General features: G+C 40.4%; 3 protein-coding genes across 3 annotated transcripts; all 3 read left to right on the plus strand.

Moving 5' to 3' along the window:
- The first annotated feature begins 8,930 nt into the window (after positions 1 to 8,930).
- Positions 8,931 to 10,567, plus strand: LOC308103763 (C-C motif chemokine 3-like). The gene is made up of 3 exons (XM_080453921.1): positions 8,931 to 9,061; positions 9,180 to 9,303; positions 10,283 to 10,567. The coding sequence occupies exons 1-3, from the start codon at positions 8,989 to 8,991 to the stop codon at positions 10,380 to 10,382; spliced, it is 297 nt and encodes a 98-aa protein (XP_080310047.1). The 5' UTR covers positions 8,931 to 8,988; the 3' UTR covers positions 10,383 to 10,567.
- A 2,806-nt stretch (positions 10,568 to 13,373) lies between these two features.
- On the plus strand, positions 13,374 to 16,026 carry LOC308103765 (C-C motif chemokine 7-like). The gene is made up of 3 exons (XM_080453924.1): positions 13,374 to 13,508; positions 13,627 to 13,741; positions 14,534 to 16,026. Exons 1-3 carry the CDS (start codon positions 13,430 to 13,432, stop codon positions 14,616 to 14,618), a joined length of 279 nt encoding a protein of 92 aa, XP_080310050.1. The 5' UTR covers positions 13,374 to 13,429; the 3' UTR covers positions 14,619 to 16,026.
- Positions 16,027 to 20,183: 4,157 nt separating this feature from the next.
- LOC308103768 (C-C motif chemokine 3-like) lies at positions 20,184 to 21,819 on the plus strand. Its single transcript, XM_080453927.1, has 3 exons — positions 20,184 to 20,237; positions 20,573 to 20,687; positions 21,469 to 21,819. Exons 1-3 carry the CDS (start codon positions 20,198 to 20,200, stop codon positions 21,551 to 21,553), a joined length of 240 nt encoding a protein of 79 aa, XP_080310053.1. The 5' UTR covers positions 20,184 to 20,197; the 3' UTR covers positions 21,554 to 21,819.
- The last annotated feature ends 1,422 nt before the right edge of the window (positions 21,820 to 23,241 follow it).

Genomic DNA, 23,241 nt, shown 5'->3' on the forward strand with positions numbered 1-23,241 from the left:
TAGACACGTGAATCTTAAAACTTGAAAGCCTCACGGGGCAGCGGCAGGGACCAACCCTCATGGACAACGACCTTGAGAACATGGAAAGCATTATCAAGAATATAATCCAACCTCCGTGAAGAAACCTCATCCAACTGTCCTCATGGGGCAGCGGGCTCATCACTATACTACGTAAATAAACCCCATCTAAATGTCCTCATGGGGCAGCGGGCTCATCACTACCTCAAGTGATGTATGATGGGTCAAAACATGTGGAGCAGACAAAGATGGAGGCACAGGCATAGGCAAGGGAATGTTCTCTGACTTTGGACGTATTCACACGGGAAATCCATGGGGCGGCGTATGCAAGAGAACGTTCTTGGATGTTTACGTATTTCCACGGGAAATCCGTGGGGCAGCTGTTGCGAACGTTCAGGGCATACTTGCCAACACTGGCCTATAGATGGAGATCCCCATAAATGGAGACGATCGACCTACGAAGTTGTCATAGAGACCCAAGACGTGCCATAGATACAGGGTCTGACATATGCGAACCCTTCCCAGAGACTCCATATATGGAGATGGCCGTTACGTCCAGGACTGACGTCATGGTCCCATATTTGGGCATAACTGACATGGGCAGCTCCATGTATGGAGATGTCTGACACTATCTGACATCCCCGTGGTGACATCAGGGCCACAGCCAGCAATATAAAGGTCGCTGGATGCCCTGGTTAAGGCAGTGTCCTCAGCGACGCTCGAAGAGCATCTTAACTCTCTCCAGAGTACCAGGAGATTGGCTGGCCTTACAACAGGGCCGGATTACCCATAGGCCGTTGGGGGCGAGTGCCCTGGGGCACCAGCCAATGGGGGCACCACATAGTGCTAATCCGGCCCTGCCTTACAACCCAGTTAATCACGGATTGCATAGTCAGGATGACTAGCTGGCCTTACAACCCAGCTAGCCCTTCACAGTGGCTCTTGAGTCCGGTTCCAAACAACCAGCCGATTATCTGTATTACACCTATTTTATACCTGGGCTATTTGAAAATAGCAGATCTACAAGCTCACAACGCGTCGCGAGCTTGTAGATCTGCTATTTTCAAACATCTTAGTACTTTTAATTTTGGTACTTTAATGGGGATGGGGGAGGGGTGATGTTACTAGAATTAAGGAAACAAACTGTCATCAGTATTTTGCGGTGAGAACAAAGATGTTGTAATACAAACACACTGTGTGTGCATCCTGAATGCATTTGATCGTAATCTACTCAGATATATACCACTCATGCTGTAATATATTTGTAATAGGCCTTTAAAAATATATATTTTTTCCTGTATCCCCTCTCTCTAATCCAATAGCTCCACAGTCTAATTCCAATATATGTATTCTAAATACTAATAAATGGCCACACACACACACACACACACACACACACACACACACACACACACACACACACACACACACACACACACACACACACACACACACACACACACACACACACACACACACACACACACACACACACACAGAGAAATCATAAGCAACAGCCCTATGTCTGGCCTTTATTTGTGGTTGTGTGCGTCCATGATGATGTAGGTCCTAAGCAGGCCTATAGAATAATAGAATAATAGAATAATTATTCCTTTCTCAGAGTTTGACTAATGAGGTGTACCTTACAGTTTCTGATACCAATACTTTTGTACTTACTACTAAGTAATTTTTTGATACCGTACTTTTACTTGCAATGGAGTACTTCTACATTGCAGTATTGATACTTTTACTTAAGTAAAACAAAGTACTTTTTCCACCACTGAGAGTATGTATGTATGTAAGGGGTTGCTCGGGTGGCGCAGTGGTAAAGTCACTGCCCACCACCACCACGGAGGTTGTGGGTTTGAATCCACCGTGAATCCACCGTGGTGCATCCGGCTTTGTCGAGCGTTTACACGAACACAATTGGCCCGTGTTCGGGGGAGGGAAGCCAGCCGGGGAGGGTGATATCGGTCATTGCATGTATTCCTACGGGCTGGGGGGGGGGGGGCACCTGTCAGTGGGGGGAGTGTTAGGTGGGAGGAGTAGGACGAAGGCTCTACGTCCTCCTGGTGGAGGCTCCTCACTGGCAGGTGAGGAGCCAATTGGCATAACGATAATGAGAAAAGGGGTAAGAACAGTTGGCTACTCTAAATTAAAAAAAATTAAAAAGGCCTTTTCCTGCTGTACCATGTCTCTGCCCCGTACAGCACTATAGCCACGAACAGCCGCCATACTATTTACACACACACACACACACACACACACACACACACACACACACACACACACACACACACACACACACACACACACACACTCTCACACACACACACACACAGCCGCAAAGACGTTTTTTTTTATGTTCTCTCCAGGCTTACATGACACATCCTGTCACCACAGTCGAGGGGGTTTCATATTCTCATCATAGTTTGTATGCCATGGAGTCAGCTGTAGAAGAGTGTTCGTATGCACGAACTAACATACATACATACTGTACATACATACATACATACATACATACATACATACATACATACATACATACATACATACATACATACATACATACATACCAACACTTTCTGTTTGGTGGCAATACATGGACGTTCGACACTGTTTGAAGAAAAAAAAACAGTTTTTGATATTGAATCACATGTATCTATTGTACCTGAAATGGAGGATTGTTGTTGCCCTGTATCTTAGGTATGCCTCCATGTACTGTAGCTACTATACTGTACATTATATTAGTTCTATAAGTTGATTCATGGACATCTGGTGCACTGGTCAGAATGCATTTGACACGTCATGGTATTCATTCAACCCACTTTACTGACATCAGTGGAAGCAATGCGCAGGGTAGTACTTTACCACAATAGGAAACAGACTCAATTTGTGAACCTGGTGGTATACAAGCAGAAATTAAAACACTATAAAACTAATATTTGAACACAATAGGCAGCAATTAAGGCTGTGAGAAAGCACTGGTGAATGTTCTTAACCCATTAAGACCGGGGAAGAATCTGTGTCATTTTTTTGATTTATTTGGGCTATTTCTGAAAAATCATGAACATTTTGGCAAATCTTTGATATATATTTTTTTTGCGTTTGCTTCTGCAAATGTCTTCTAAATCCTAGAAGACATTATGTTGCTATAATCAGTTGTTCTCAAACTGTTTCATGTCAAGGACCCCCAAAATGATATGTATTTGGCCGCAGACCCCCATCTCAAAATATGTTGTTCCAGGGACCCCCCATGAAGCAAAGATTTGAGTTACAAATATTCCCTTTAAAAAATATATATATTCAAATCTTCACAATAAAAAAAAAATAGCAGATCTGCAAGCTCATAGCACGGCACTCGGTGCCACGCTATGAGCTTGTATATCCGCTATTTTTGAATAGCCAGAGAAATCTTAAAATGACACAGATGCATCCCCGGATTTAATGTTCTTAAATTGACCTCATTACAGAGTGAGGTCAATTACTAATCCCTATTACCTACAGCACTGTTACATTGGTAAAGAGGGCCCTCTAGTGGTGAATATGAATAATCTACCGTAGAGGTAGAGATGGTCTCCATGGCCCCAACATTTGTAAACTCTAAGCAAGACAAGGACTATAGAAGACATAATACAGGCACTAATACATTGTGTAAGAGAGATTGTGGGAGAAATTGGTTGTGTGTTGTGTAAATATGAAAACTGTATTGCAAAGGCACACTTCATTAGTCAAACTATGAGAAAGGAATAATTATTCTATAGGCCTGCTTAGGACCTACATCAAATAAAGGCCAGAAATAGGGCTGTTGCTTATGATTTCCGAGCCATTTTATTTTGTGTGTGTGTGTGTGTGTGTGTGTGTGTGTGTGTGTGTGTGTGTGTGTGTGTGTGTGTGTGTGTGTGTGTGTGTGTGTGTGTGTGTGTGTGTGTGTGTGTGTGTGTGTGTGTGTGTGTGTTACAGCATGAGTAGTATATCTGAGTAGATTACGATCAAATGCATTCAGGATGCACACACAGTGTGTTTTTATTACAACATCTTTGTTCTCACCGCAAAATTCAGATGACAGTTTGTTTCCTTAATTTAACACCACACCTCCCCCACCCCCACACGTTCCACCCACCTACACTACTACCACCCTAAGACATATAGACCCATGAGACAGAGAGAGAGAGAAACAACTTGACCGGTGGATCGACTGACAGACTTCAATTATAATAATCATAATAACAACAATGAGGATGAAGAAGATGCCAGTTATTCTAGTGGTCTGCATGCTGCTGTTCTCATCTCTGGATGTCCTGGCAGAATGTAAGTTTATTGTCTCGTCTGGTTTTTATCATGACAGAGACAATTCTTTTTAACCCATGTCATTTTTAGATTTCAGCTAAAAAGCATTATTCTCACTCAGTCTCTCTCTCTTCCAGACAGCGCTGGTCCAGCTGAGTGTTGCTTCAAGTATTACACCCATCGCCTGCCTATGATCAAAGTGGTCACATTTCAACGCACACACTATCACTGTGCTAAGGATGCCATTGTGTGAGTACTATGTTTTTACCAGTGGTGGATACAATACTCAACCCCAGTACTTGAGTCAAAGTATCCTGGTCAAGTAATTTATATTAAGTGTGCAAAATTACATGATTTAAAAAATATTTAACTATTCAAAAGTATGCATTACAAAGTACATTTTCTTTTTAATATCGATGCATTGCTGTATTACAATTTTGACATTTTCCAGTAAATTTCAAAACATTATTAATGTATTAAATATATTATATATTAATAGTGAAAATAGCATGCCACGAACCAGATACAAAATTAGATTGTGATTTGAGCTACCCAAACTCCAATAAAAAGTTGAGATGACACACTTAGAGTGACGGCTAATCGCTAATCAATACTGAAACATTGATTGATCGATTGAATACTTTATTAACAATTTGCAATTTGTAAAGAGGTATACGGTTTACCAAGATTGTTAAAAGGATAACACAAAAAGCCATAGGGGCTCGTTTCCATTATGGTCTTGTGTATTCAATTCATTAACATCTATTCATTCACCGTGATAAGTAAAACGGCAGTGTCTTGTTCTTTTCTCTCCGTCTGTTCTAGGTTCACGATGAAGAATGGAAAGCAGTTTTGTACTGACCGAACTCAGAAGTGGGTCCAGGCTATCATCACCCATATGGAGTCCAGTTCAGCTGCCTAATACCTGCCTGGTACAACAATGTTCCAGACAACCATTAGTCCATGAGCCAGACAAGATTTCATTATCGAAAGAGTGGGCAAAACCATACCTATATTAAATTGTTTATATGGTCAATATAAGTAAATAAATATATGATAACCTTTCCACAGGAGTAGCTTTTTCATATTTATCACACATTTTGTTGTTTTCCCCATACGTACATGACAGGTGAAAAAATTACAAAATTTAGAAAATAGTTATCATAATGAAACTTCCCCAGTTGATTACTTGCATGAAGACAACGATTTATCGTATTACAAGTTTTCTGAAATTGTATATTTAAATATGCAAATTAGGCAATAGGAAAATATGCATATGGACAAAGCCAGAGTGAACATTCTTATTTCATTTTGTTAAGATGTTGGAGTCAAAGGTTTTTAACAAGGGAATATTCAATATCTGGCTCAATTTTGGGGCTCTGGCTCATGGACTAAATGCCTAATGCTTTGAGATGAACACCAAGCTTTGCTTTATGACAAATGGAACCGGTCACCCAGTTAACTAGTTAATCGACCAGGTTTCTCTAGTTTGGCTTGTTTTATCTCTATCCTGACAATAATGTACTTTAAACAACAGATTAGAAAGCATACATTTTTCTTTACTTTGTTTTAATGAATCAGTGGTAAATTAAAAAATAATAATACTCATCAAATGTGTGTATTGCTTTATTGCATGTAGTGCTAAAGATGTGTTTTAATAATCAATTGCTGAATTTGTTTTCTAATACAATAAAACAAGCATATTTATTTCCTGATTAATCCACATTTGGCTGTGTTTGCATAGTAGCCTGAGTCAAGTCAAATCAAGTCAAGTCTAGGAATACTCCTTACACACACACACACACACACACACACACACACACACAGACACACACACACACACACACACACACACACACACACACACACACACACACACACACACACACACACACACACACCCACACACCTGATTTGTCTCTGTGCCATATAGTGCAGGGTTCTCAAAAGGACACAGGATGTTGTTTTGTTACGCAGCGTCATCTACTGGCTTAGTGGAGAACTGCTCACATTGCAATATAGTAATGAGAGCAGTTGTGTATGTGTGAGCAATATTAAAGTAATGCCTTACCTCTGCAAGTTTAACTAAAGTTTTCCACCTGTCCAAAGTCATTTCTGATACAGACATAACCTTTTTTAATCATCCTATAACGCCATTTAGATCAATGATATAACATTATGCAGTGATATATAAATAGCAGGCAGTCTTTGACTAGGATAATTCCTTTTAACAGGACGTTCATGAAAGTCCTTGCGGGCTTGTTTCCAATGAGGGCCTGTGAGCAATTAGGGGTTAAGAGTTTTGCTCAGGGACAAATTTCATTTCATTGACACACATGCTGGCGTGGCCTGGAATCGTACCTGGGGCAACCAGGGCCTCTGGCTCCCTAGGCGGGCTCACTAACCACTCAGCTATGGCCGCCCCACTTCACTCACCTATGGCCGACTGCCAGTCAACTCCCCCCCAGTGTCGCTCTAATAGATAACCCAGCCGTGCTTGAGATCCTTGTGTTGGGCTGCCATAAAGGTGAGAGGCTTTTGTACACTGATTGGACTGCTGTGTGTAACCAAGGTGTTTGGCCCTAGTTTGTAGTTATCTGTTATGTTACTCTGTGGATTTGCAGTGTTGACTTTGCCAAGTGTAGGGTGTTGTGTGATTCACCCATACATACTGTATATTCCCCTCTTTAAGCTGCAGCCAACAAGAGTGGAGGCTGTGGCGTCAGTTCAGCAAAAGCTAAGGTATGGCAAGGTTAGGGTTGCCAACTCCCAGAGATTAAAATAAGAGACACCTATCCTGGGCGCGCAGCAAAGGCGCACGGCCGAATTCTTTTGGGGGGGGGTCAAACACCCTAAAACATCCGAAATGTATAGAAAACTATGCATTATACCTATATACAAACACAATGGTCTTACACTTGCATTAGGCTACTATTCATGATTCTTTTTTCTAATATATTATGTTTTTCCTGGAGCCAGTGTATGGCACCTGCCATACCTTGCCATACCCAATTGACGCCCCTGAGTGGAGCACAGGCCAGTTGGGTCTTAGGTACATTCCGAACGGGGAATGGTCTTTAATGTTGTATGTCATTGCTCACCTATGTTTTGTAAATGAATTTATAATAAACCTTGAGTTTTATTACAAATGAATTTATAATAAAACTTGGGTATATTACAATTCCTTATTTGTACCAAATAAAGCTTTATAGTTTTTTCTATTCTACTTAGTCCTGCCTGTTAATCATTATAGCAGCGTTACACTGAGAATACACCTCTTCTGTCTGATGATTAGTGTAAGCCTCTGTCGTACAACGGTGTCGCAAACACAACTAAAGGCCCCACAGAGTTAGGCATCCATGAGGCGTGTGCGTCTTTCCACTAGAAATATGACTCCTACAATACTCTGCAGCTATGATGTCACAGGACTGCTGCTTATGAATTCAAGGGCCTTTTTGTGTGTGTGTGTGTGTGTGTGTGTGTGTGTGTGTGTGTGTGTGTGTGTGTGTGTGTGTGTGTGTGTGTGTGTGTGTGTGTGTGTGTGTGTGTGTGTGTGTGTGTGTGTGTGTGTGTGTGTGTGTGTGTGTGTTCCTTAATTTTAAGTTAATTTTAAGATTGAGCGATACTGAATCTTACAATTAATGCAGGGAATCTCTGTAGTACGTACGTATGTAACCGGCGTCGAGTCGGTCGGATAGGCGGTTGTCCAGAACCGGCAGAAAAGGCTCTGGCCGTGGAACAAATGAGCGAATTGATTGCCACGGCAACCCCAGCCTAAGCTTGATTTGGCAAATTCCCCACACCTGCCATTTGATTACTTAGTCAGTCCACGTTTCAGTCAGTTTGCACTCTTCAGACATTCACAGACGTTTTTCCACCGCACAAGAACTTTTCAGAACCGCCGAGCCCCCTCGATATGCCCATATGGCCATGCCCATATGTCCGTGTGTGTGTCTGAAGTCGGTCAAATAGGTGTTTTTCCAGAACCGCTGATCTGACTGCTATGCCCATATATTATGGACCGACCAACTTCAAACTCGGTGTGCGTACTGTATTTGTGAGGACCAGAGGGCGCGATGGGCAAGTGTGAAGTTGGTCGGATCAGCAGATCTCAAGAAATATAGCTAACACCGCAAATCCTCATACATGGAGTACGCTGATGTGATCAATATGACATCATAGACTGGCTTAGACTCCATCTTTGGGAGTCTAAGCCTGTCTGCCCGTCCGTCCGTCCGTTCGTTATAAGTATTTAAAATAAAAATATTATAATTAGACTGTGGAGCTATCAGAGATAGGACTAGGAAGAGGGGATACAGGACAATATAAGATAATTAAATTTATAATAATGCAAATAAGATGTATGAATTATATATTTATATCTATATTACAAGGAAATATTACAGCATGAGTAGTAATAGCTGAGTAGATATTTGATAAAGTACATTCAGGATTCCCCCACACAGAGTTACGATAAGTGTATTAACACCTCTCTGTTCCCACGTCATACATATACCACAGTTTGTTTCCTTGATTCTAGTAGCATCACCCTCCACCACATGTTTCCACCCACCTATACTACCATCCTATATAGACCCATGTGAGACAGAGAGAAACACATACAACTTGACAGGTGTAGACTGACAGACTGCAATTATAATAATCATAATATTACTGAGGATGAAGAAGATTCCAGTTATGCTAGTGGTCTGCATGCTGCTGTTCTCATCAATGGATGTCTTGGCACAACAGAGTAAGTCTACTGGATCGTCTGGTTTTAATCATGTTTTTTATGACGATCAAAGTTTGTTATTTGTTTTTGTTGTTATTCCACTACCTCGTCTTGTTCTCATTCTGTCTCTCTCTTCCAGACCACGGTGTTAATGGTCCAGCTGAGTGCTGCTTCCAGGACCAGTATTACCCCCATCGCCTGCCTAAGGACCACGTGATGATATACCAGCGGACACACATTCAGTGTGCTAAGGATGGTGTTGTGTGAGTATTGGGTTATGCTTACTATTGTATTGTACCCAGTGGTGTAAAGTAACTAAGTACATTTACTCAAGTACTGTACTAAAGTACAATGTTGAGGTATTTGTGGGCGGTGAAACCGCCCCTATATGTGAGGTTTGGACATTGCACCCCCCCAACCCTGCGCTGTGATTGGCCACCAGTGTACCCCCCTAACCCTGCACCGTGATTGGCCAATCACAGTCTTTTCAGGACTGTGATTGGCTAGTGAAACATGACACATGTGCATAGCCCTATAAATAGGACTATGCACTTTAAAAAAACACATTTATGTTTTTTTTTAAGTTAGGGGTGTACAATGGTTGGTCCACAATATTACTTTTCTTTAAGTTAACTTCCATCACTGTGATGACCACTGGGACCACACCGCCCACTTCACACTGGGTGTGATTTTTACTTTACTCGAGTATTTCCAATTTTCGGTACTTTTACTTCTACTCCACTGTGTGTGTACTCAGAGGCAAATATTGTACTTTTACTCGACTACAATTATTTGAAAACTCTAGTTACTAGTTACTTCTTTTAGATACAGACAGACCGACAGACAGACAGACAGACAGACAGACAGACAGACAGACAGACAGACAGACAGACAGACAGACAGACAGACAGACAGACAGACAGACAGACAGACAGACAGACAGACAGACAGACAGACAGACAGACAGACAGACAGACAGACAGACAGACAGACAGACAGTGTATAGGCCACACATCAGATGATATAAATTACATGTGATTTGAGCTATACCCATTTTAAAAACTGTTAAAGTTGAGATGATGCTTACAGTGACAGCTGATCAATACTACAATCCATTCATCATGATAAATAAAACTGTAGTGTGTCGTGACCCAGTGATTGAGGAATGATGGAAAAAAAAAGTTAAACAAAAATGAAACACCTTAATGATGGAATTATTCACTCTATCTCTGTCTGTTCTAGTTTCACAATGAAGAATTCACAGAAGATCTGTGCTGACCCAACTCAGCAATGGGTCCAGGATGTCATCACCTACGTGGAGTCCAAAACACAGAACCCATAATCTCTACAAGCCAAAGAAGAGGGGGGTTCCTGGGGGTTCTACAAACAAAGATCCATGACAACCATTTGGTTTTATGACAAATTGGAACAGGTCACCTAATATATACTTTAAACAACAGGTTAGAAAGTATAAACATGTTTCTTTCTTTTATGAATCAGTGGTATTTTATTTTATTTATGTATGTATTTATTTATTTATGTAATTATTTATTTATTTATAAGCATTTTTGTTTTCACCTATCAAATGTGTTTATTGCTTTATTGAATATAGTGCTAAACATGTTTTTTAATTATCAATTGCTGAATTTGTTTTCTAATACAATACAATACTTTCCTGATTAATCCATATTTTGGGTGTGTTTACAATTGTAGTCTAAGTTAAGTCAAATCAAGTCAAATGTATTATAAGGCACATTTAAAAACAACCCACATGGACCACAGTGCTGTACAGACCATATACAGCAGGTAGCTAAAATCACAAATACAAGAAATACTGAAATAAACAACAGGACACAGACACAAATAAACAATACATGGACATACTGTAGAGGCACAAGCCAAAAATCATCTGCCACATCAGGAGGATACAAACACTAGTGAATAAAAGTGAAGTTTGAGTCTGGCCTTAAAAGTCGAAGTGAGTCAATGGAGCTTAGATCTTATACAGACCGAATGCTGTTCCATATAGTCTAAGACAGGGGTTTTCAACATTTTCCAATACTTGGTAAACTTCACCTTTCACTCTGTACTTAGTCTGCTCTTTTCCCCCCTCTACACACCACACTTCTGTGCCGAAAATAGCTGATCTCCAAGCTCACAAAGCTGCGAGCTGTGAGGCGTTGTGAGCTTTTTGGTAAAGTTCTCCTCAGAATAGGGAATGGTTAATGAAAACAAACATATCCTATCACACAAATATTTGGCGGACCCCCTGTAGTAGCTCTGAGGACCCCCTAGGGGTCCCCGGACCCCCTGTTGAAGATCTCTGGTCTAGGGGCTGTGACAGCAAAGGTACGGTCGCCTCAAGTCAGCTGACCTGAGAGTAAAATAAGGGGTTAGAATGTCTATGATATAGGAGGAGACCAGACCATTTAGGGCTTTATAAACATAAACAAACAGCAATATCTTACTATACTGGCAGGCAGTAGAGAAAGGCCAGGATAGCCTACTACTGTATAATAAGTAAATAAACAAGATATTCACACGGCTAAACAAGCTCCATGTGTGTGTGAGAATATTATATCAATATATTGCAGTTGTATTCAGTGCTCTCCAATATCCAGCAGATGACGTCTTTGCACGTACTATAGGGTTGAGTTAAATGTCATTAGGTGGACACACTGTGTGAAGACAGACTATGCACCCACTGCACACAAAATGAAGTGGAAACCGAGCTACACTTCCTAACCGTCTGTCCATTGTACCAAGACATCAGAGACACATACTTCCCACAGATTACAACCACACACAGAGATTTTGAAAACATGACCAATGACAAAAAACTCCCATATCTGCTGGGCGAAGTACAACAATGTGCAAACACACAGCAGCAAGATTCGTGAGTTGCTGCGATAGGAGAAGGATATCAAACGGAACACAATCACCCTAAAAAAAGAAATTGATCTATTGAAGATTCTGACTTTCAAATGTACATATTTTTTGTTTTGATTGTATTGCTGTATTGTTGTATTGTGCTTTCTGCTTTGGCAATGTAAACGTATGTTTTCTCATGCCAATAAAGCCGATTGAATTGAATTGAGTGTGTGTGTGTGTGTGTGTGTGTGTGTGTGTGTGTGTGTGTGTGTGTGTGTGTGTGTGTGTGTGTGTGTGTGTGTGTGTGTGTGTGTGTGTGTGTGTGTGTGTGTGTGTGTGTGTGTGTGTGTGTGTGTGTGCTTTTAGTGCTTTTAGTGCTTTATCTTGTCGACGCACTATATGACGGTGTCACAAACACAGCTAAAGGCCGCACAGAATTAGCCAACAGACGAATGCAATTAGTGTACACTTCTGTACGTCTTCCCACTAGAAATATGACACCCACAATACTCTGCAGCTATGATGTCTGTCATAGGGCTGCTGTTTATGATTCATGGGCATTTTTGGTTTGGTTTGCTTTTACAGCCATCCCCCAAATACTATGTATAGATGGGGGGAAGGGATAGTTCACCCCAAAAAGATATTTTTATCTATCGAATAGTCACCCCATGGAGACATGGTGTGTGTGTGTGTGTGTGTGTGTGTGTGTGTGTGTGTGTGTGTGTGTGTGTGTGTGTGTGTGTGTGTGTGTGTGTGTGTGTGTGTGTGTGTGTGTGTGTGTGTGTGTGTGTGTGTGTGTGTGTGTGTGTGTGTGTGTGTGTGTGTGTGTGTGTGTGTGTGTGTGCAAATGCATGGTGGTTTTGAGCTGTGTGGTCTGAGTGTTGCATCTACACCCAGACAGATTTCCTTTCAAACCAGCTTACTGCAGGCTAATTTTAAGATTGAGCTAAACTGATTGAATCTTACAATAAATGCAGGGAATCTCTGTAGTACGACTTTCAGGACTTTTGTCGTTTCAGGGCTACTGTCAGAGCTGCAAAATGTGACGCCTTGGCAGTGAGAACGGGTTGTCCGTTTGTTTGTATTTAAAATACATTTATATTGAAATTAGACTGTGGGGCTATCCGAGATAGGACTAGAAAGAGGGGATACAGGACAATATAAAACAATTAAAAGTATAAAATGCACATAAGATATTTCTATTTCTATTATATATATTTATCTATATTACAAGGAAATATTACAGCATGAGTAGTATAGCTAAGTAGATATTTGCTAAAGTGCATTCAGAATGCCCACACACAGAGTTACGATAAGTGTATAAACACCTTTCTGTTTCCACGTCAAACACTGACCACAGTTAGTTTCCTTAATTCTAGTAGCATCACCCTCCACCACATGTTTCCACCCACCTACACTACCATCCTAACACATATAGACCCATGTGAGATAGAGAGAAACAGATACAACTTGACAGGTGTAGACTGACAGACTGCAATAATAATAATCATAATATTAATGAAGATGAAGAAGATTCCAGTTATGCTAGTGGTCTGCATGCTGCTGTTTTCATCCCAGGACGTCCAGGCACAACAGAGTAAGTCTACTGGATCGTCTGGTTTTAATCATGACAGACATTATTTGGTTTTTGTTGTTATTCCACAACCTGACTTTGTGTCTCTGTGTCTCTTTCTCGCTCTGTTTCTCTCTTCCAGACAACGCTCATGGTCCAGATCAGTGCTGCTTCCACTTTTACCCCGATCCCCTGCCTAAGAACAAGGTGGTGAAATGCCAAAGCACAAGTGTTCACTGTGCTAGGGATGGCATTATGTGAGTATTAGTTATACTTACTATTGTATTGTACCAACACATAACATTGAACACATTCTACAGGCGCAGTTAACATACACTCACATTCAGCATAGTGTTTTCACCCAAAAGTCAGGATCAGATTGACATGAATGCTATCAGCTACCATTTTAGATGAGAGGGGGCTTATAGAATGATGCATTGGAACATTATGCACATTATATTGGCTTATATTGGCCAAGAATGTGGATAACGTTTTTTAATAATTAGTGATAACAGACCATGGTATATTGTGATTGAATCATATCTATGAACGATATTGTTATATAGTACAAAGCTAAATATAGCACTATAAAAAATAACAGTAGATCATTTTTAATTCAAGAACAATTTGTAGAGAAACTTAGGCCCTCTTGACTGCCTGTTGACACAAACAAGGCAGCTGCGCAACGTTTCCATTTTTGTAAATTTCAAGTTAGTCAGTCTCATCTGCAGCTCTGTCTGTGTGTGTCACCCTATAGAGACGTGTGCTGCTCTGTCCATTCCTCCTTAGTTAGGAGTTCGGATTGCATGAAGGTGGAAGTTAAATTTAAGTTAATGAAATTAACCTTGAGATATTTTACAGTTGTAGTTTGTAGGCTACCAGTTTATTTCTTAGACACGGAGTGATACAGAACTGTAAAAAGGCATTACACTTCATAGTTCTAGAGAACAGCTCATCTGCTCGACTTCACACTCGACACTCTAGTGTGGAGCTGATCGGATGAAGGGACAGACAGACTTAATAATGGAAATCTTCTCTGGCTGTTCTAGTTTCACAATGCAGAATGGTGCCAAGCTCTGTGTTGACCGAACTCAGAAATGGGTCAAGAATATCCTCTCCTCTGTGGACTGCTAGACCATAGAACCCATGATCTCTGCCAACCAGCCTTCGTCCTGGCAGAGATAACACGCCAAAGAAGAGGGTTCTGGGGATTCTACAAACAAAGTCCCTGACAACCATGTTTTCTTTTTTTTTTCACGACAAATGGTCACCCAGTTAACTAGTAGGCCTAGATAATCTCCCAGATTGCTCTAGTTTTGTTTGTTTTCTCTCTCTATCCTGACAATAATGTTCTTTAAAGCAGCGCTATGTAGTTTGGGGTATCAGTGGTCACTTTGGACACAAATAACATGGCGGTTCACATCTTTGACTTCAATACCCAAGAGCCTCTGCAAGCATGTCCGGCGACGACGTGCTGTGATTGGCCAGTCGTGCTTTGACTGAAACTCATTGTCTCCCCTATACATAGTAATACAGTCAAGCCCCTAGCAGCGACCCCCCCTGACTCTATACATTTATGGAAGGATGATTGTTATTGCTTAAACATGTAACTTTATAATTGTGTGGGACATAATATGCTATATAGTTGTTAAGAAGTTACAGTACATAGTGCTGCTTTAATCAACAAATTAGAAAGCATGGATCTTTTTGTTGTTGTTGTATGAATCAGTAATATTCCCCCCCCCCCCCCCCCCCCCATTTCTTTTCATGATCAGTGCAAATTTGTTTATTGCTTTATTTCATGTAGTGCTAACCTTGTATTTGAATAATCTATTGCTGAATTTGTTTTCTTTTCATACCGTGGTTGTGTTTGCATAGTAGCCTAAGTCAAGTCAAGTCGAAATTTATTTCAGTCACATTTAAAAACAACCCCATGTTGACCAAAGAGCTGTACTGGCCATCGCAGGTGACTAAAGAAAAAGTGAAATAAACAACAAACTTATCTCATAGGCACTGTTGAGAGACTGGGTATTCATGAAGCAATGCAAGCAATGCAATGAAGATGAGCGGGCCCGTGGTGTGCCAGCCAAGATTGCGTCAGAATACCAACAGCCTACACCATAACTTCCTCTTATCAATGAGTTGTTTCTTTTTTTACCCCGTTTTTCATGTTATGCCAATTCATTCCCCCCCTCCCACACACATCGCTGTGTTGTCACTGCTGTTGTATCCTACTGACTCACCTGCCAGTGTGGAGCCCCCACCAAGAGTGACCAGACTGCATTATAGAATGTTGCTGTATTAGGCTAGAATCTTGGCATGTCCATAATCTAGTTAAATAAGCAGAGAATTATGTCAGTTCCTAACATTAACGATTTCTCTGTCACATTATCTCATGATGCCCATGCATGCTATTTGATAGATATTTCCAGATTTAAAATTTATGAAGAAGAATTTACACAATTCGTGGTTAAATAATTGTCTGGGGATATTTTTTCTAAGATTGATGAATTGGAGATTAGGGCTTGGGGGTCCTTGTCTGTTTTACCAGAACCTTTTTATTTTTTTTATATTTTATACTATTGCTTATAGCTTGAATTTTAAATAAAACAAATTTTCTACGAGAGAAGTTGTATGTTTTTATTTTATTATTATTATTATACAATGGTGTGTTAAACTTCCTCTTCGTGGACCATGGCTGAGAGCGTGTATGCAAGGCTGAGTCTAATAATAGAAAAGGTGCATGTAATGTTTGCTTATACAGGAATACTCATAGTTTCACAGTTACACTCCATCTGCAGTATTTCTGTTTAAGGAGTATTTAGGCATATTATGCTTTGGGATGGGTTTTTGATGACACTATCGAATGTAGCCAGAATACTGTGCTGTAGCTTATTTGCAAGTCATGAAAGCACTAATAAACAATAGCCTAAATGGACATAGACACACAAGACAAAAATCTGCCCACTGAATAGAAGTGAGTTTTTAGTCCTTAGAAGATTAAATCGTCTCTGTCGGGTGGAAACCTCATATATCCAAAACTATTATTGTTTTGTGGATCTGCTATACTTTGGATGCTTTTGTGTGACTCTGTAGTATAATCGAATAGGGCGTTAATTTACAAAAAAACGCAAAAAGTTAAAATATGAAATAAGAGGTTTCTGACACCAACGATATGAAGGTGGCAGATCTGATAGGGAGGGGATGCTGTTCCACACTCCACAGTCTAGGGGCTGTGACAGCAAAGGTTCCCTGAGTTTACGTTTAGATTGCAGAACAGACAGGAGGAGCCCCAGGCCGACTGACCTAAGCAGTGGTTCTCAACCTGTGGGTCGGGACCCCCAGGGGGGTCCCCAGATGTTAGCTTAATGTGCAACAAACATTGTTTTCTCACTCAGCCGTAAACAAACCAACATACTGTATGAGTGTATACAGGGTATTTGCACATTATAATCAGATTAATTTATCAAATGCCAGGTCATTGTTAACCATATAGTTCAATGTAGAGATTATAGATTTTTTGGGATATGTTAGACTGATGATAGGTTCTTGGTTTACCTATGATCCTAGATTACTATTTCTATGCACCTGATGTATTACCTTGTGTTGTCCTTGCTTACTGTAAATGGCTCTGGGTTAAGAGCGTCTGATAAATGCCTAAATTGTAAATTGAAAATTGTATTGAAGTGAGAATTTAAGGACTTAAAAAAAAAAGACCATTAGGCAACTGCGTGAAAAGTATTCAACAAACTATACTATTAAAAAAATGCCAAAATTGTCAAATATTACCTAAGAAAGAGGCAAGCATTTTGAAAGCCAATTTAGAAAATAGCCAATCTACAAGCTCACAACGCCTCGCAGCGCTTGTAGATCGGCTATTTTCAATGTTTTTTATCTGTGGAACTGAGTCAAACAAAATGTAATGCACACACACACACACACGCACGTGTGTGTGTGTGTGTGTGTGTGTGTGTGTGTGTGTGTGTGTGTGTGTGTGTGTGTGTGTGTGTGTGTGTACTGTATGTGTGTGTGTGTGTGTGCGTGCGTGCGTGCGTGCGTGCGTGTGTGTGTGTGTGTGTGTGTGTGTGTGTGTGTGTGTGTGATCTATAGTACCAGCCAAATCCGTGTGTACAAGTGCTAGCGTTGCTCTTTCTTCAGACTTTTTTTCTGCTCTAAGCAAATTTTCCATTCATGCACACTTCACATTTTATAGATGTATCAGTTTTACCTTTAATTGTCGTCCCCTTGGTGACAACTTTAACACATCCTCATAGTAACTGTGGGCTAGACTTGTGTGCCATGTTTTAATATCATAACACCATCAACATTTTCACCTGTAACAGTGTTTAAATAGAACAATCATGAAAATGTGTCCAAATCTTTGAATATATAACATTTGTAAAATATGTTGTTCCAGGGACCTCCAGAAGCAAAGATTTGAGTTGAAAATGTTGTTTAAAAAACATATATGTATTCAAAGATTTGCACAAATCGTGATTTATCAAAAATAGCAGATCTACAAGCTCATAGCGCGGCACTCAGTGCCGTGCTAGGAGCTTGTAGATCTGCTAGTTTGAATTGCCAAAGAAACCTAAAATGACACAGATGCATTCCCGGTCTTAATGGGTTGAGTCTGCCCGGGTCGCAGTCCACCTGGTCCTTGAATGCAAACGTGTGATCTTCTTCATCCACTGCTTGTTTCACTTTATCTCACCTTCTGTCTGCAGTTTGCATCATAGTACAAAAAAACTGCACCGTGCTAGTCTTGTTTTGTTGTCTCTTAGCCTCTGCAAACTTACTAGCTGTATTTTCCATTGCAGGACAGAGCTCTAAAACAGTGAGAAGACGTCACAGAGTTGTTGCTCTTTGTCTGGGGATGATGGGTCTTATGCTGCTGGTTGTGTTCACAGGCCTGACCGTGCACTGTGAGTATTCCATGTCACAAAAAAAAAGAAAATAAAAGAAACAAGACATGACTCAGTCATGTATACCAGCATGCAGAACGGACGCTGCTTAGCGTGTATGCAGAGGTGTAAAGTAACTAAGTACATTTACTCAAGTACTTTACTTAAATTTTGTCCTATATATATTACTCTGTGTCACGGCGATTTGAACCGACGGCAGGTGTGTATAGTAGCCTCAGAGGCGAGAGGCGTGTCTAGTACCATAGCTTGGGAGGACGAGACCGCCCGTTCAGAGTATGGGAAAGTATCCCCATTGGCAACTACAAAAGCTACTACAGCATTAACCTAAACCTTGATATCTTTTTGACAACATTTTTTACCTATTTCTCATTATTAGAGGCTTGTTATGAGTATTGATACTTGCATTTCCAAAGTACAATGAAGAGGTGGTGTTAAATTGCACATTTAAAAAATGTATCATTGTGCTTTCTTTTTCTCAAAACAACTTTTCTACAGATGCTTGACCTCATCATGAACAGTAGCAACAGCAGTGTTTATAATCACAATGTTTGTTCCTTTGCAGATAAATTAGCCTATGAACAGTTACAGATCAACTACAACAACCTCACACAGGAGAGAAATGAGTTACAGACCCGCTATGACAACATGAGATATGAGAGAGATATCCTGACCATAGAAAGAGACAAACTGACCATAGAAAGAGACAACCTGACCATAGAAAGAGACAACCTGACCATAGAAAGAGACAACCTGAATCTGGAAATATACAACCTGACCCTGGAAAGAGACGAACTGGCCCTGGAAAGAGACCTGGAAAGAGATAACCTGACACTGAAGAGAAAAGATTTACAGACCAAATACAAGTACATCACTCTGGAGACAAGAAAGTTACAGACCAAATACAAGGACATGACCCTGGAGACAAACACTTTACTGACCAAATACAACAACATGACTCTGGAGACAAGCAATTTACTGACCAAATTCAACAACATGACCCTGGAAAGAAATCAGTTGGAAGGCTGGAATTTAGGTGAGAGAGGTTAGAAGAATTATCAGTGTATTTACACATTCCTGACATAGATTTGTCAAATTTGCTGTAAATAATTCAGCCTAGGGAGTGACAGAGTGTCAGCGTAATGACATTCTTGAATGCAGGCACAGGTTTCAAGGGTGTTTAATAAGGTCCAGGCAAGGTACCAGTGGGAAAGGCAAACACGTATTAGGCAAAGTTCAGAGATACAATAAACAAGGGCATACACGGACGGGACCGTGTGGAGTTGATAGCGTCTAAAGTCAAACAATATTGCCTGAGATAGAGTGGAAGAGGGGGGTATATATAGGAGCGGACTAATGAGGAACAGGTGTGTACTGTGTAAGGTTAATAGGCTGGAGATGAGGATCTCTGGAATTAGGGCGTGGGTGTGGTCCTGACAGTAAGCTTCATAACATCATAGTCTTGTATTCAAATATGGCCTCAACAATATCACCTTAGATAATACAATACACAATAATAAATGAAATCTTAAAGGAGAATTTCGGACAACGTTTTTCTTACCTTTTTTATGATGTTATGATATCCTAGGACGAGTGGTACAGTAGAAAAAAACTCCATCCCGGGTCCACCGCAGCTAAAAACCTGCGCCTATGGGACTTGCTCTAAATCACGTATTTTAGAGCAAGTCCCATCGACATCGTTAAAACTTGACAGGTATAGACTGACAGACTACAATCATCTTAAAGATGACAATGAGGATGAAGAAGATACCAGTTATTCTAGTGGTCTGCATGCTGCTGTTCTCTACTCTGGATGTCCTGGCACAACAGAGTACAGTATGTAATTTGGCTCCACTGGTTTTAATCATGATGGAGACCATTGTTTTAAATGATGATCAAAGTTGTCTTGTTATTTACTTATTTGTTTGTTTTTCTTGCTATTCCACTTTGTGTCTCATTCTCACTCTGTCTCTCTCTCTCATGCTGCTGTTCTCATCTCTGGAAGTCCTGGGACCATCCAGTAAGTCTACTGGATCGTCTGGTTTTAATCATGACAGAGAGCATTTTTTTAATGATGATCAAAGTTTGTTATTAGTTTTTTCTTGTTATTCCACAACCTGACTTTGTGTCTCTGTGTCTCTTTCTCACTCTTTCTCACTCTTCCAGACAACGGCATTGGTCCAAATGTGTGCTGCTTCAAGTATTACCCCGATCTCGTGCCTAAGAACGAGGTGGTGAAATGCCAAAGCACAAGTGTTCACTGTGCTAGGGATGGCGTTATGTGAGTATTAGTTATACTTACTATTGTATTGTACCAACACATAACATTGAACACATTCTACAGGCGCAGTTAACATACACTCACATTCAGCATAGTGTTTTCACCCAAAAGTCAGGATAAGTTTGACATGAATGCTATCAGCTATACCAGTTTAGATGAGAGGGGGCTTATAGAATGATGCATTGGAACATTATGCACATTAAAAACGTTATATATTTTCTAATAATTAGTGATAACTAACAGACCATGGTATATTGTGATTATATCATATCTATGAACGATATTGTTATATACAAAGCTAAATATAGCACTATAAAAAATAACAGTAGATCATTTTTAATTCAAGAACAATTTGTAGAGAAACTTAGGCCCTCTTGACTGCCTGTTGACACAAACAAGGCAGCTGCGCAACGTTTCCATTTTTGTAAATTTCAAGTTAGTCAGTCTCATCTCTCTGCAGCTCTGTCTGTATGTGTGTCACCCTATAGAGACGTGTGCTGCTCTGTCCATTCCTCCTTAGTTAGGAGTTCGGATTGCATGAAGGTGGAAGTTAACTTTAAGTTAATGAAATTAACCTTGAGATATTTTACAGTTTGTAGTTTGTAGGCTACCAGTTTATTTCTTAGACACGGAGTGATACAGAACTGTACAAAGGCATTACACTTCATAGTTCTGGAGAACAGCTCATCTGCTCGACTTCACACTCGACACTCTGGTGTGGAGCTGATCGGATGAACGGACAGACAGACTTAATAATGGAAATCTTCTCTGGCTGTTCTAGTTTCACAATGCGGAATGGTGCCAGGCTCTGTGTTGACCGAACTCAGACATGGGTCAAGAATATCCTCTCCTCTGTGGACTGCTAGACCATAGAACCCATGATCTCTGCCAACCAGCCTTCGTCCTGGCAGAGATAACACGCCAAAGAAGAGGGTTCTGGGGATTCTACAAACAAAGTCCCTGACAACCATGTTTTCATTTTTTTTTTCACGACAAATGGTCACCCAGTTAACTAGTAGGCCTAGATAATCTCCCAGATTGCTCTAGTTTTGTTTGTTTTCTCTCTCTATCCTGACAATAATGTTCTTTAAAGCAGCGCTATGTAGTTTGGGGTATCAGTGGCCACTTTGGACACAAATAACATGGCGGTTCACATCTTTGACTTCAATACCCAAGAGCCTCTGCGAGCATGTCCGGCGACGACGCGCTGTGATTGGCCAGTCGTGCTTTGACTGAAACTCATTGTCTCCCCTATACATAGTAATACAGTCAAGCCCCTAGCAGCGACCCCCCCTGACTCTATACATTTATGGAAGGATGATTGTTATTGCTTAAACATGTAACTTTATAATTGTGTGGGACATAATATGCTATATAGTTGTTAAGAAGTTACAGTACATAGTGCTGCTTTAATCAACAAATTAGAAAGCATGGACCTTTTTTTTTTTGTTGTATGAATCAGTAATATTTTCCCCCCCATTTCTTTTCATGATCAGTGCAAATTTGTTTATTGCTTTATTTCATGTAGTGCTAACCTTGTATTTGAATAATCTATTGCTGAATTTGTTTTCTTATACAAAAAAAATCTGCATAATTTATTTGCTAATAATCCATACCGTGGTTGTGTTTGCATAGTAGCCTAAGTTAAGTCAAGTCGAAATGTATTTCAGTCACATTTAAAAACAACCCCGTGTTGACCAAAGAGCTGTACTGGCCATCGCAGGTGACTAAAGAAAAAGTGAAATAAACAACAAACTTATCTCATAGGTACTGTTGAGAGACTGGGTATTCATAGCTGTAGATCTGACCCACATCCTGCCCCCCCCCCCCCCCCCCATGATGAAGATGTGCGGGCCGGTGGTGTGCCAGCCAAGATTGCGTCAGAATACCAACAGCCTACACCATAACTTCCTCTTATCAATGAGTTGTTTCTTTTTTTTACCCCGTTTTTCATGTTATGCCAATTCATCCCCCCCCCCCCCCCCTGTCACTGCTGTTGTATCCTACTGACTCACCTGCCAGTGTGCGAGCCCCCACCGGGAGTGACCAGACTGCATTATAGAATGTTGCTGTATTAGGCTAGAATCTTGGCATGTCCATAATCTAGTTAAATAAGCAGAGAATTATGTCAGTTCCTAACATTAACGATTGCTCTGTCACATTATCTCATGATGCCCATGCATGCTATTTGATTGATATTTCCAGATTTAAAATTTATCAAGAATTCTAGGCAAGAATTCTTGGTTAAATAATTGTCTGGGGATATATTTTTTAAGATTGATGAATTGGAGATTAGGGCTTGGGGGTCCTTGTCTGTTTTACCAGAACCTTTTTCCTTTTTTTTTCATATTTTATACTATTGCTTATTTTAAATAAAACTAACTTTCTACAAGAGAAGTTGTATGTTTTTTTTAAATTATTATTCTTCAATGGACCTGTGTGTTAAACTTCCTCTTCGTGGACCATGGGTGAGAGCGTGTATGCAAGGCTGAGTCTAATAATAGAAAAGGTGCATTTAATGTTTGCCTATACAGGAATACTCATAGTTTCACAG

Source organism: Gymnoscopelus braueri, assembly GCF_963280865.1.
Source record: "Gymnoscopelus braueri genome assembly, chromosome: 16".
NCBI lineage: Eukaryota > Metazoa > Chordata > Actinopteri > Myctophiformes > Myctophidae > Gymnoscopelus > Gymnoscopelus braueri.

Excerpts from the sequence above, each read along its gene's own strand:
- LOC308103763 (XM_080453921.1), top strand. The coding sequence starts at position 8,989 with ATGAAGAAGATTCCAGTTATGCTAGTGGTCTGCATGCTGCTGTTCTCA. Across the intron at positions 9,062-9,179 it reads GGATGTCTTGGCACAACAGA|ACCACGGTGTTAATGGTCCA; the intron begins GTAAGTCTACTG and ends TCTCTCTTCCAG. Across the intron at positions 9,304-10,282 it reads TGTGCTAAGGATGGTGTTGT|TTTCACAATGAAGAATTCAC; the intron begins GTGAGTATTGGG and ends TGTCTGTTCTAG.
- LOC308103765 (XM_080453924.1), top strand. The coding sequence starts at position 13,430 with ATGAAGATGAAGAAGATTCCAGTTATGCTAGTGGTCTGCATGCTGCTG. Across the intron at positions 13,509-13,626 it reads GGACGTCCAGGCACAACAGA|ACAACGCTCATGGTCCAGAT; the intron begins GTAAGTCTACTG and ends TCTCTCTTCCAG. Across the intron at positions 13,742-14,533 it reads TGTGCTAGGGATGGCATTAT|TTTCACAATGCAGAATGGTG; the intron begins GTGAGTATTAGT and ends TGGCTGTTCTAG.
- LOC308103768 (XM_080453927.1), top strand. The coding sequence starts at position 20,198 with ATGCTGCTGTTCTCTACTCTGGATGTCCTGGCACAACAGA. Across the intron at positions 20,238-20,572 it reads GGATGTCCTGGCACAACAGA|ACAACGGCATTGGTCCAAAT; the intron begins GTACAGTATGTA and ends TCACTCTTCCAG. Across the intron at positions 20,688-21,468 it reads TGTGCTAGGGATGGCGTTAT|TTTCACAATGCGGAATGGTG; the intron begins GTGAGTATTAGT and ends TGGCTGTTCTAG.